The following is a 13,357-nucleotide window of genomic DNA, read 5'->3' as shown; positions in this document are numbered from 1 at the left end:
CTGCAGTGAAATCCTACTGGTCAGCTCAGCTCTTCTGCATAGAAGAGTACCAGAGAGCAGAAGATACGCAATGGGAAGATGGCTTGTAGTTGTGTTACTCCTGGGGGCATTCTGTGCCAAAAAATAAAAAATTCTGTGCACAGTATTTTAAAATTCTGCAAATTTTAGTTGTCAAAATAATACCGGATAGTCACACCAGTTTCAGTTATTTTGGTAATTTATTTCAAAATACCTGTCAGCAAGTATGTCTGTCTGTAACAATACAGACACACCAAAAATGTCCCCCAGGAGTAGAGAGTTAAAGACAAGCCAGTTCCTGTTCTCTGCCCTCTCCCTGAGCCCTGCTGGGGGGAGGGGGCAGACACTCTCAATCTCTCCACCCCAAACCCCCCAAGCCCACATGCAGGGCCCTACCAGCTAATACATTCAACACCCGGAGCCCAGGGATCCAGAGGAAGAAACAGCCTGATGCTCAGTCCCAGGCTTGCACAGAGTTTCCTGTGCACCATCTTTTCCTTCCCTCAGGGCATGCTGGGAACTGCAGCTGTCAGGAACTCTTTAGCTCCCAACCTCTCTCCACCCCTCCACCCCCTCCGGGCAGTATTTTCTATATGTGAGCTGGGCTTCATTGTGTCCAGAGGCCCCTAGTGGTAGCCAGTGGCACTGCAGCCCATTTCTGTGGGGGAAAGGAAAATCTGCACGCACAATGTTAATTTCTGCAAAATTCTGCATTGTGCAGTGGTGCAGAATTGCCCCAAGAGTAAAAATGTCGTATGTGCCATTGGCACTCTGCTATCCCTCTCCTGCCCCGGTCTCAGTTGTTTGCTTCTCCTTCTCTGGGGTGTGGAATAAGGTGGCCTCTGCTGTCCTCTTTGTGTTGAGTTCTGTGGGATGGATCCTGCAGTGTAAATTATAATAGGTTGGGCTTTGAACTGGCTGTGTGACTGCTGGATCCACAATAGTCTGAACAGCAGGCCCTTCTCCCTCAAGGCATCAAACTGCCCCTTCCCAAAACCCTCCCACCCTGTTTCCTTCTGGTCCTGTTCTCCAACTACTCAGCAATCTTTTCCTGCAGCCCCACTCTGACACTGGCCATCAACACTTGTCCCTATCCTATGGTGAAAATCCCTTTCCCTGCTTATGGGAAAAGAGCTTCCCCCCACATCCCAGTTCCTGCTCCTCTCCCAGCTCAGAGACCTAATTTGTACTTCTACTTCAGCGCAGGCTGCTGTCCCTCAGCCTGACCAAACCCCACAGGCAGATGGACGTGGGCAGACGGATTTGTCCTTTAAAGACAGGACTGTTGGGCTACATTCACATCTTCCCCTACATGGAGTGCCTACCTGTGTGAACTCCAGTTCTTTTCTCCAGCGAGCAGTTTCATTCTGCAGCTCAGATCGGTGCCTGGGTCCTGGCCATGAGGGTCATTGCACCCACTAGGTGTAAATCAATAGCAGGACATGGCTCTCATTTTTCATGTAAGAGGAAACAGTATTTTTTCGGGCCTTGTGAAGAGGTTGTATTTTTATGACATTTATTATAGCTGCTCACTGTTTAATGGTTGGTTAAAGATTAATTTTTCATCTGAGTCACACATTGTAGGAGTATTTTCAGTGTGTTTGTGTCTGGGTTTCATGTGAGAGCCCAGATTTGTAAACCTTCAAGGCGCTAGATTTTTTTTTTTTTTTTTGGCAATTGATCCTGTCTCTTGTGAAAGAGGAATATTACTGGGTATAATTTGAGGTGACCAGGTCCGGCTCCAGCTTTTTTGCCGCCTCCAGCGGCGGAATGCGCCCCCCTCTCCAAACCCCGATTGAACTACCGCCAAAGAGGAAGACAGGGAGTGAAGGATCCGCCGCCAAATTGCCGCAGAAGACTGAAGTGGGCTGACTGAGCTGCCGTCTAAGTACTGCCACCACTGACCTGGACGTGCCGTCCCAACAATGGACGGAGTATCTTCCCTTTCTATTGCCTGCCCCAGGCACCTGCTTCCTTCACTGGTGCCTGGAGCCGGCCCTGGAGGTGACTGAGGCCGATCTGTTCAGTGGTGATGTATGGTATGGGGAGTTTGATAGGAGTAGCTGACATGATTCTATCTCCGACCTACTGAGCTTTGAAAAGTGTCTGGTTTATGTAGACTGGAAGATGGAAGGTCTGAAAAAGGCTTAATCTCTCACTGATTCATTTTGTGACATCATCCCAGCTAAACATACATATGTTGAAAGGAAAGGACATGACTGCCATGCAAGTCTATACATGATTTTTAGTTTGTTCAGGCCAACTTCATCCTAGCCTACCAGTATTTCAGCAGAAACATTCATTACTCTGAGGTTCAGGGATTTTAGTCTAATACATTTAGAATTTAAATTTATAACTTCTACCATTTTAACCAAAAGTGTACATCTTGTTAAGGCAGTTGTTTAAAAAGCTATCACCTTTTCCTTGCCCTAAACATAGGTTCTGAAAGGCAGTGCTAGTATATGGAGAGCTTTATGGCAGGGCACAGCGGAAGCATAAAAAATGCAGATCTTCCAGATGTGTAGGAATTTGGTGCAACTGAAGTGGTGCAATATACAGGAAACTCACAGTAGGCTTAGTGGAAAATCCCCAAATTGACCTGGGAGCACAGTTAATGGCACATTGTGACCAGGTGTTTGGCCTTGTCTTCACTACTGGGGTAAGTCAACCTAAGATATGCTACTCCCGCTATGTAAATAATGTATCTGGAGTCGATATAGCTTAGGTCAACTTACTGCAGTGTCTACACTGTCCTGCATCGACGGGAGACACTCTCTCATCGACTTACCTTTATCTTCTAGTTTTGGTGGAGTTCCAGAGTTGACTGGAGAGCTAGACCCACTAAATTGACCCCATTGCATCGATCACAGCAATGTTGATTCCTGGTAAGTGTAGACATGTCCCTAGTCTTGCATGTCCTATGTGAGATGCAGAGCTATTCTTCTGACTCACCCTGTCATCCAGATCAGCTGGCTCTCTTAAGTCCTACTAAAAGGTATGAAAAACCGAAAGTTTCTCTGAGGCATGTTACACCTTGTGATAAATGAAGTGGGGGGTAACTCCCTTTTATGGACACCCAATCTGCCAATTAGCTGTAAAATCCCTCTTGGTAGCTGTTCTCTGCTTGCTTTACCTGTAAAGGGTTAAAAGTCCCCCAGGTAAAGAAAAGGAAGTGGGCACCTGACCAGAAGAGCCAATGGGAAGGCTAGAAATTTAAAAAAAGGGGGAAGAAACTTTCCCTTTGTCTGTTGTGCTCTGAGCTTAAGGGACACGGAGAAGCAATGCTACAGGCAAAAATACTATGTAAGGTTTGCTGTGTAAGTATTTTCCATAACTAGAAGAAATAATTTGCATAGGGAATGTTTAGTTAGACGCTATCAGGTTTATTTCTTATTTTGGCTTGTGGATCTCCTCTTTGTTTCCTCTTGTCTCCTCTTGTGGATCTCCAGATGCTTTGTTTGCTTGTAACCTTTAAGCTGAACCCCCAAGAAAGCTATTTTGGGTGCTTAATTTTTGTAACTGTTTCTTTTAAGATCTAGTAAAAAGCCTAAATTCCAGATGTATTTTTTTTCCTTTTTGTTTTTAATAAAATTTACCTTTTTTAAGAACAGGATTGGATTTTTAGTGTCCTAAAAAGTTTGTGCATGTTGTTTGATTAGCTGATAGCCACAGCTAATCTCCTTTGTTTTCTTTCTCAGCTCTTCCCCAGAGGGTGGGTGAAAGGGCTTGAGAGTACTCCACAGGGAAGAATTCCCAAGTGCTCCTTCCTGGGTTCAAGGTTTTTTTTGCATTTGGTGGTGGAAGAGTTTACTAAGGCAAGGTCAGAGAGAAGCTGTAACCTTGGGTGTTTAATACAATCCTGAAGTGACAAGTATTAATTATTAAAATCCTTGTGGGCCCCCACTTTCTGCACTCGAAGTGACAGAGTGAGGATTCTGCCTTGGCAGACCTAGAGTGAACAACAAGGGATCCTGCAGGGTGAAAATCCTGGGAACAGACAAATTAATAGGGAGCCACGGCTGCAGTTTAAGTACAGTCTGCCTGAACGCTTTGTTGCACAAGGTAAAAATAGAGGCAGATCCTAGAAAGGAAACAAGTTTGGACCATAACCCATTGTGTGTGCAATGTTAAGGATAGGGTGTGACACTAACCTTGTTTGTACACATGATTAAATGTATTTTGGTGGCAGTGGATCCAAAGTAAGACAATCCCTTGAAAGAGCTGCCCAGTAATTGTAATGGTGTTCTTTACCGTGTACAGCACTATAGTATTTCTTTAGCTGTGTAAAGCTATATCTACACTATGAGCTAAGGGTGTGATTCCCGTTCTTGCATGCACATGGCTGTCATCAAGCTAGTGCGAGTATAAACAGCAGCATGGCTATGGTCGTATGGGCAGCAGCAGCAGAGACACTGGCTTAGGCATGCCAAGTACAAACCTGGCTGAAACTGATGGGTATGTACTTGGCATAGCTGCTGCAGCTATGCTGCTATTTATACTCCATGCTATGAGAGCTAGCACGATTGTGGGCAGGGTAATCACACCCCTAGCTCACAGTGTAGACCTTGCCTAAATGTCTGGAGTTCCAACTTTCCATCGGGGAAGTGAGGGGATGTTGTGCATCACACAGATACTAGAGAAATTTCTGCAAAGGACATTTTTTTTTATGTCCAGTGGGTTGCCATTACTCTCTTTACAATGTTGTTTGTGCAAGTAGATGTATTTCCTAGAGTTTGTCATATGTTTAGTCTGCAAAAAGTTACTAGCTGACACTTTTTAAAAAACACATTTATACACTAATTTGGGGCCTGCTCCTGTTCCCATTGACGTCAGTGGAAGCAGGATGGGGTCCTGCAATATGGTAAAGAATAAATAATGTGGTAAACTGCTTCCCCCTTTTTTACTTGGATGCAGAGATGGTTCACATGCTAATTTATATTTCTTTGCAAGGAGCATGAGACTTGGCATCCTCCTTTAGCCCCTGATGTTTCATAAAAAGTTGCACTGAGACCCCAGAGGCCCAGAAACATTCCGTGACAGTTGATGTCAATGTAGAGTGTGGTCTCTTCCTAACTGGGGCCTATTCTAATGCCCATTGAAGTGAAAGGGGGCTTTCCATTGACATTAGTGGGCTTTGGGTAAGACTCAGTGCAATAAATCTCTATTTATGCAATGTTCTGGTTCTGAACCATAATCCATGCTGCAAAGTTGATTACCAGATCTGATGTTGTGAGCTACAGCTCTGAACACCCTGCTTAGAGATCTACTCATAACCTTCTAGCAACAGAATTCACAAATAACTGCTACTGACCACTAATTCAAAATTAACCTATAAAATTGGTATTTAGGGCCACAAAAATCCAGACTCGAGCTACAGTAGAGTTAAATGCATCTTTTATGAAAGCTCCAGCCTTTAATCTTTCCATTCCATGGTATATTATCCAAAAAGGAATATAAATCTGGTGGGTGAATTTTCTTTCCTTACTTTAGGAAGTGGTTTCTAGTGAAAGGATAGTTTAGAAAGTATTTTGTAGTCTCCTAACAACTATTACAACCTTTTTGCCTTGTGCATGGTTTTTCATAAATTGTAACACTTATTAAAGCTTTTGAATTCATTTCTTCTGGCCTGCTCTTGAGAGGTGCTGAGCAATCTGTTTCTCTTAAAAACAATGGGAGCGATGGCTGCTCATCATTTCTGAAATCACGCCATGTACTTCTTTGTGTAGCTTGTTGGGTGTGTGTGTGTGTGTGTGTGTATTGTATGTACAATGCAGTATTTTGATGTTACTGTTAGAATTATAACTCTTGCATTTCCAAGTTCTTTGAAATGAACTGTGCACTGCATCCTCAGTGTTGTATTTACACAGTGTAACATGACTGGCACCCACCTCTCATGAGTGCCCCTTGCTGGTTGGGTGTGTCTGCATTCTTATGGTCTGGAGACCCCCTTTGGTGGTTCTTAGGTGGGTTTTCAGTGACTCTGTCCTCTGACTGAGCCAGACACTCATATCTGCATGTGAACCAGCACACCCCCCTTCTGGGGTATACAGTCCACGAGGGTCTATCTCGGTACCCCTCTGGTAGTGTTTGTCTAGCCCTCTCTGAGCTGAGTCTTTAAGTCCTGGCCCTGGTATGGGGCCATATCCCCAGGGCTTCCTCCCTGGAGATATTGTCTTCCTGTGGCCCTTGCCGGGGTCACTCCCTTCTCAGTTAGTAGCCAGCCAACAGCTACTTCATTGCTCCCTTGGTCTCTGCTAGCAAACTGTCTTTGGCTCAGTCCTAGCAGCCAGCCAGAAGCCTCTTGCTCCCTGGTCCCTCCCAGAAGATTGCCGATGGTCTTCCTGCTCTTCCAGCCAGGCATGCAGTCCTTTCTTCTCCAGCTCCAAGTAGCAACTAACTACTGCTCTGTTCTGCAGCTCCTTTTATATGGCCATCCTGAGCCCTGATTGGCTGCTTTTCCTGCAGCAGGGGTCAGTACCGCCATGTGGCATGATGGACACTTGGCAAAATTACTGGACTTACTGAAAGACATTGGCGTGGAGCAGGAGGGGGATCTGGGGTGAGGCAGGAGTTGGGCTGTGGGAGGTGGTTGGGCCTCTGGAATGGGGATGCGGGTTATGGAGTGGGGCCAGAAATGAGGGGTTCAGGGTGAGGGAGGGGGCTCCAGGCTGGAGCAAGCGGTTGGGGTGTGGGGGTGTGTGAGGGCTTCAACTAGGGGTGCAGGCTGTGAGGTGGGGCTGAGGATGAGGAGTTTGGGGTGTAGGAGGTTGCTCTGGGCTGGGACCAAGCGGTTGGAGGATGGGAGGGGGATCAGGGCTGGGGCAGGAGGGTGGGGTGCAGGGTGTATGCGTGTGCAGGCTCTGTCCAGCGCTTATCTCAAGCAGCTCCTGGAAGCAGCAGCAAGTTTTGGCTCCTATGCGGAAGCGCGGCCAGGCGGTTCTGCACACTGCCCTGTCTGCAGGCACTGTCCCCACAGCTCCCATTGACTGTGGTTCCCGGCCAATGGGCTGGGAGCTTAGGAGTCAGTGCTCAGGGAGGAGGGATGGAGGCAGCATGCAGAGTCGCCTGGCTGCGCCTTCACCAGCAACAGCAGGGAGGCTCATCTTGGGCGGCTCCCCGTCCCTGCTGTTGCTGGCGGAGGCATGTGTGGCCAGGCAGCTCTGCAGGCACGCTGCCTCCATCTGCAGGTGCCACCCCAGCAGCTCCCATTGGCTGCAGTTCCCGGCCAATGGGCTGGGAGTTGTGGCATCAGCGCTCAGGGCTGGGGGATGGAGGCAGGGTGCCTGAAGAGCAGCCTAGCCATGCCTCCGCCAGCAACAGCAGGGACAGGAAACTGCCTGAAGTGAGCGCCTCCACAGACCTCAAAATTTTTACCATGGACACTTGTGTTTGTGTATGGACACGTTGCTGACTCCTGCCCTGCATCCACTCTAGCCTGCTTGGAGGACCTCTTTACTGCTCCTTGCCTGGGATGGGTGTGGCAGAACTCTTAGTCCACCCCATCACCCACAGTTTATATCTAGGAAAACTAGCAGTATTATGAAAATAAAGGTGACTCCTTTTTAATATCAAAGCTGTTGAATGGATACCAAGACCATCTGGAGAGCATTTCAACAGAGACGTGCATAAATGCTAAAAGTGTTCTTCTTTGCTGATTTTTAAAGCCCAAAAAAGGGAAACTATATCTATATACATAAGCAGAGTTTCCTTACTGTATCATCCACAAAGTGACTTGTGCAGAGTTGTAATTTTCTATTTTTGCAAGTCAGGCAGCAATTGTGGCTTGTGTAGGTTAGTATTATGGTACACATGGCTGCTTTTTCTTGGGCTTAAAAGCAAAGAATGACAAGCTGGCAGTGTACGTGTTGGGGTGGAGGGAGATCGCCCGTTTGATGCCACAATCGCTCTGAAAATTCTCCTCCTCTTGCACCTTCTCCTGTAGAAGTGTGATTTTTTTTTTCCTGCCCCTTCTGACAAGGATAGCAGTAACAGGTAGAGATATAAATAAGTCTTACATCTTAATTTCTCTTTCTCTCCCATTTCCATCCTTCCTGGATGTTTCCACTTTTCTTCTTTTCTCCTCCTTTCTGTGTAGTGTCTCCTCCCTGAACTGGCTTTGCATATTTGTGTAGAGGACGGGTGGCCGTTGCATTGGGTGTGGGTGTGTGGTTTCTTTACTCCTTGCTCAGTCCCATCACTTTGGCTGCCAAGGAGATGCCTGGCATGAGCTCTCTGTCATTCACTTCCTTTTGTTGCCTTTTTCTCTTCAATAAAATAACTCCTCATCCTCCCCACTTTTTCTCATATTGTTTCCGTTCCCAGTTCTCTAGTCCTTCCTCTCTCTCTCCCCTCCCCAATGTTGGGGTCTATCTGCATTTCTTCCGCTGCTATTCCTGATTTGTCCTCTTTCTGGTGACCTTTGTCTCCTGGCCAGCCCATTTCTCACTTCCCTTTATCTCTTCTATCTCTTTCGTTTTTTCCCCCTTCCCTGGTTTTAGATCTTAATTCCTCCCCTCACAACCCTCGTCTCTCCACTCTACCCCCAGGAGCCCTTTCTCAAAATCTCCTCCCTAACTCCCTCTTGGCTCAGTTGCTCCCTGGCCCCTCTGCCTCAGTGTGCTGAGCCCTGTGGAGAAGGATAGGTAGGGAAATGAGAGAGGTACTTGGCATGCACTTCATCCTGCAGGAAAATGTGCCCGTAGCCTTGGCACTCATAGCACAAGATCATAGAGTGGGCTGTGTGGAGAGACAGTTTCTGGTATGGAATGGTGTGGCAGCAGTGGCGGATTAACAGATTTGCCACCCCAGTCCCACAAAAAATTGCCGCCTCTCCCCCCCCGCCCCCGTGCCAGCTCACCTCTGCTCCCTCGCGGCAAGCCTGAAAAGGAGGGGGGAGAAGGGGAGTTGTGGCATGCTCGGGGGATGGTGGAGGTGGAGTGATGGTGAGCAGGGGCAGGGAGCGGTTCCCTGCCCCCGCCCCCCGAAGAGTTATTCCCTGCGTCCACCGGCTCCAGGTCACCTCCACTGTCCCCCAAGTGCACCGATACTCGCTTCTCCCTCCCTCCCAGCGCTTTCACGTGGTAAGCCTGGGAGGGAAGGGGGAGAAGGGGAGATGTGGTATGCTCGGGGGATGGCAGCGGTGGAGTGGAGATGAACTGGGCAGGGAGCAGTTCCTGGTCCCTCCTCCCACCGGTTACTCCCTATACCTGTGGGCCCCAGCTCACCTCTGCTCTACCTTCTCCGATAGCGCCGCTACTCGCTTCTCCCTCCCTCCCAGCGCTTTCACACAGCAAGCCTGGGAGGAAGGACGGAAGTGTGGCGCGCCTGGGGGAGGAGGCGAGCCGGGGATTTGGGGAAGGGGCAGAGTTGGGGAGGGTGCGTGAGCAAATTTGCCACCCTAGGCCTAGGCCTTGTTGGCCTAGGCAGTAATACGCCACTGTGTGGCAGGGTACCAAAAAAGTTCTGGGGTTCAATATTGCTTATACCACAGTGAGTACTGCAGCCTGGGGTAGCTGGGCCATTTCTCTGTGCATATTTAAAGTATGTGCTTTCCTATTGAATGAAATTAGTAGCATACTTTGCAAACACAATCAGTTGTAGTCTAACAGGCAGTAGATTTGCTGTCTCTTTGGGGTGTAGCATGGCGGTCTCTTTGCCTCCAGCATACAGAGTAGAGATGTGATTTACAGAGGAGTTCCTTCTACCTGCCAAAGCACCAGTTGCATCAGCTCAGTTGTATTTGTGCCAAAGGATTATTTGTGTCTTCTAGTCAGAGTAGCCAATTAATGTTATAAGGGCCGTTCGCTGCCTGTTGTAAGAGGCAATGGACTCTTAGCATCCCAGTTCATGCTCTTTGTAGTCTTTCAAATGCTAAGCTCTTACATTTTAAGTGCTTTCTGTGGAAATTAATAGACGTAATTTTTGTTGTTTTTTCCCTGTACAATTTGGTGTATATTGTTCTTAATTAATCTGGTGCTCTTGGAGGGGAAAAATACTTGTGTGCCCAAAGCCAGGATTTATTTGTCTGAACACTTTTTTCTTTTTTTCTTTTTCTAGGTGCATTTGTTGTCTGTTGGACCCCTGGGTTGGTGGTTCTGCTGCTTGATGGTCTGAACTGCACTCATTGTGGGGTTCAGCATGTGAAAAGATGGTTCCTTCTCCTGGCCTTGCTCAACTCTGTCATGAATCCAGTCATTTACTCTTACAAAGATGATGAAATGTCCAATACCATGAGACGGATCATGTGCTGCTCTTCTGATGATAAAAGCCAGGAGAGACGATCTTCAAGGATTCCTTCAACAGTGCTCAGCAGGAGCACAGATACTACCGGTCAATATATTGAAGACAGCATTATTCAAGGGACTATCAGTGGCAAAGGAAACTCATGAGCTAACCTGGGATATACTTTTCCTAAGAGATATGGGGTAGGAGGGGAGTGGCTTGTAACAGGAGATCATTGAATATGTTCACTCTGTTCCAAAGCCCAAACTCCACAGTGTTACGTGAAGTCCTTGTAAATAATTACTCAAAGGGAAAATACATTGTATTGAAGAAAAAAACTTTCTGTGCTGTTTTTTTTTAAGTACATGAGATTGTTTTCTCTATAAGGGGAATAAAGTTGTTGCGAGAGACTTTCTATGCATGGAAACAAAATACAAACAATATAATGGAACTCTCCTTGCTAGACACCTGCAGGAAGAATTAATTGCTAAACAATGCATGTGTGGCTGTTTGAAGTTATGTATTTGATCAGTTTCTTATGTATCTCAAGGGGACACTTTTGGGGCTGGTAGGCCAGAAATGTACCCTGTTTGCTGCCTCTGTTTACAAAATGTATATACTAGTTCATACATACCCCTCCCCCACTTCAGCACAAATAATTCTATACTCCCTTAAAACTAGTTAATGCCAGCAACTTGGCAGTCAAGGGCAAGTCTATAATAGCAACCCATGGTGTGCATGTGCAACTACCCCCACCATAGGTTGTCGGCAGGGGTAGAACACTACCAAAAGCACAAGCCACTGCTACTTGAGTAGCAGGAGTGATTGCACTAGCTGGAAGTAGTAAGTCCTTTCCCCCCTCCCCCCCCCCCATCTGGCCAATGGGCGAGATCACATGCACATGTGAATTCTGGACATTATTGGGTGGGAAATGTGGCTGAAAATAGATTTCACATTCAAATTTTTACAACAAAAACACCATGAACAAAGCCTGTTTAATATATGATATATATATATTATTTAAAGCTAAGTGTATTGGAATGATACAAGCCAGAACATGAATGGATCTCTCATACACTGTATAAAAATCAGACTGGAACAGATTTAATCCTCTGATTTAGAGCTGTGGATCTTGGGGGAGAGGCCGTGAGACTGCAGACAATGAAGATTTAGATTAAAAATAAGAATTTATCAGTGACTAATCAAATTTAATGTGTGGAATAACTTCCATTCTTTGTGTTTTTAAAAGTGGCTGCATTACCTGTGCATTGCGTTTAGATCAGGGACATATTTCAAGTTCTAGGGCAATTATTTCAGAAATGGTCCCTAATTTTTGCATGTCTCAGTGTTTGGGAACCCAACTTTTGAAGCCCCTTCGGCCTGAGTTTCAGAAGTACTGAGCCCTGCAATTCCTTTTAAAGTTAACAGAGCTGTGGGTGCTCAGCACTACAGAAAATCAGGCCCGAAGAATCTTAAGCTGGTCAATCAAGATCAGAGTGCCTTTGCCTTCAGAGAACAAACTCAATAGCAGATGATGTAATGTTGAAAGATAATGTAACTTGTTAATCATAGGACTGGAAGGGACCTTGAGAGGTCATCTAGTCCAGTCCCTTGCACTCAAGATAGGACTAAGTGTTATCTAGACCATCCCTGACAGGTGTTTGTCCAATCTGCTCTTAAAAATCCCCAATGATGGAGATTCCACAACCTCCCTGGGCAATTTATTCCAGTGCTTAACTGTTAAGAAGTTTTTCCTAATGTCCAACCTAAACCGCCCTTGCTGCAATTTAAGCCCATTGCTTTTTGTCCTATCCTCAGAGGTTAAGAACATTTTTTTCTCCCTCCTCCTTGTAACAGCCTTTTAGGTACTTGAAAACTGTTATCATGTCCCCTCTCAGTCTTTTCTTCTCCAGACTAAACAAACCCAATTTTTAAATCCTCTCTCATAGGTCATGTTTTCTAGACCTTTAATCATTTTTGTTGCTCTTTTCTGGACTTTCTCCAATTTGGCCACATCTTTTCTGAAACGTAGGACCCACAACTGGACATAGTATTCCAGTTGAGGCCTAAGCAGGCAGGAGATGAGTGGAAAAATTACTTCTCGTGTCTTGCTTACAGTATTCATGCTAATACATCCCAGAATGATGTTTGCTTTTTTTGCAACAGCATTACACTGACTCATATTTGTCTTGTGATCCACTATGACCCCCAGATGCCTTTCCACAATACTTCTGTGGTCAGGATGTGGTCAGATTCTGCTTTTGATTCCACCCATGTATTGACATCAGTGGGTTGTATTGGTGGAAGTAAGACTAGAATTTGGATCAGAGGATATAGTAACAATGCTATGTAAGCTATTAAAGTTCTTTATCTTAAATAAGGACCACATTCCAAAACCCCCATGTAGTATAAGCAGTTCTTAGTCACTTAGGTAGTCCTATTACTGGGTTGTAGGTGTGGCCCCTAACATTTCAAAGTAAATATTGTATTTATATAACTCGCTGAAAAGGTTTACACTTGTATTTTTGCCATTGTAATGAAAGTTTTTGTGCAAAGACTACTTCTGTGGTTTGGTAGTTTGGAAGGTTTGAAAAGTGGTTGTGGATTTTTTAGAGGTGACGGCACTATAAAGACATGAGATGCAAATATTAACGCCTGTAGACTTACTTTCTACAAACTGTTTATAATACTAGGCTGAAGCTCATACACAAAGCTACCGAAAAATAAAATACTTCTTTAAAATAATGTATGCATTTTGTTTCATGTTTGGTTAGCTTTCCTATTACAACAAAAATGAATACTCTTGATATTTTATATTCCTGTAGGTCTTCAGAGTGAAGACTAATCAAAGCTTGACATAAGAGTGGGAAATGGTAATTCCTACCCCTGAATAACCATAAGGAATATTTATATGTTTTATTTCAGTGGAATTATATTTATTAACAGAAGTGTCTACAATCATAGCTGGATCAGCCCTAAAAAGGATTCAATTTAAATCTGAGAAAATCCCTGTGTGTTAATCAGGGCCATATTTAAAGCTCTAGGTTAGGATTTTCAAAAACAGTCTAACTTTGGGTGACTCATTTCTTGCAAACCCAACTTTTGAAGCATCTTGAGG

General features: G+C 45.4%; 1 protein-coding gene across 2 annotated transcripts in view; it reads left to right on the top strand.

The window, feature by feature from the left end:
• The window catches only part of LPAR3 (lysophosphatidic acid receptor 3), a 39,459-nt gene extending 26,475 nt beyond the window's left edge, over positions 1 to 12,984 (top strand). For both annotated transcript variants that reach the window (XM_075067770.1, XM_032798858.2), the window contains one exon: positions 10,075 to 12,984. In XM_075067770.1, the coding sequence (XP_074923871.1) occupies positions 10,075 to 10,406 (332 nt within the window). In that variant the 3' untranslated portion in view covers positions 10,407 to 12,984. The remainder of the gene's footprint in view (positions 1 to 10,074) is intronic.
• The last annotated feature ends 373 nt before the right edge of the window (positions 12,985 to 13,357 follow it).

The sequence above is a fragment of the Chelonoidis abingdonii genome, chromosome 7 (assembly GCF_003597395.2).
Source record: "Chelonoidis abingdonii isolate Lonesome George chromosome 7, CheloAbing_2.0, whole genome shotgun sequence".
Classification (NCBI taxonomy): domain Eukaryota; kingdom Metazoa; phylum Chordata; order Testudines; family Testudinidae; genus Chelonoidis; species Chelonoidis abingdonii.
The sequence above is the reverse complement of the archived record's forward strand: the minus strand, read 5'-3'. Positions and strand labels throughout refer to the sequence as shown.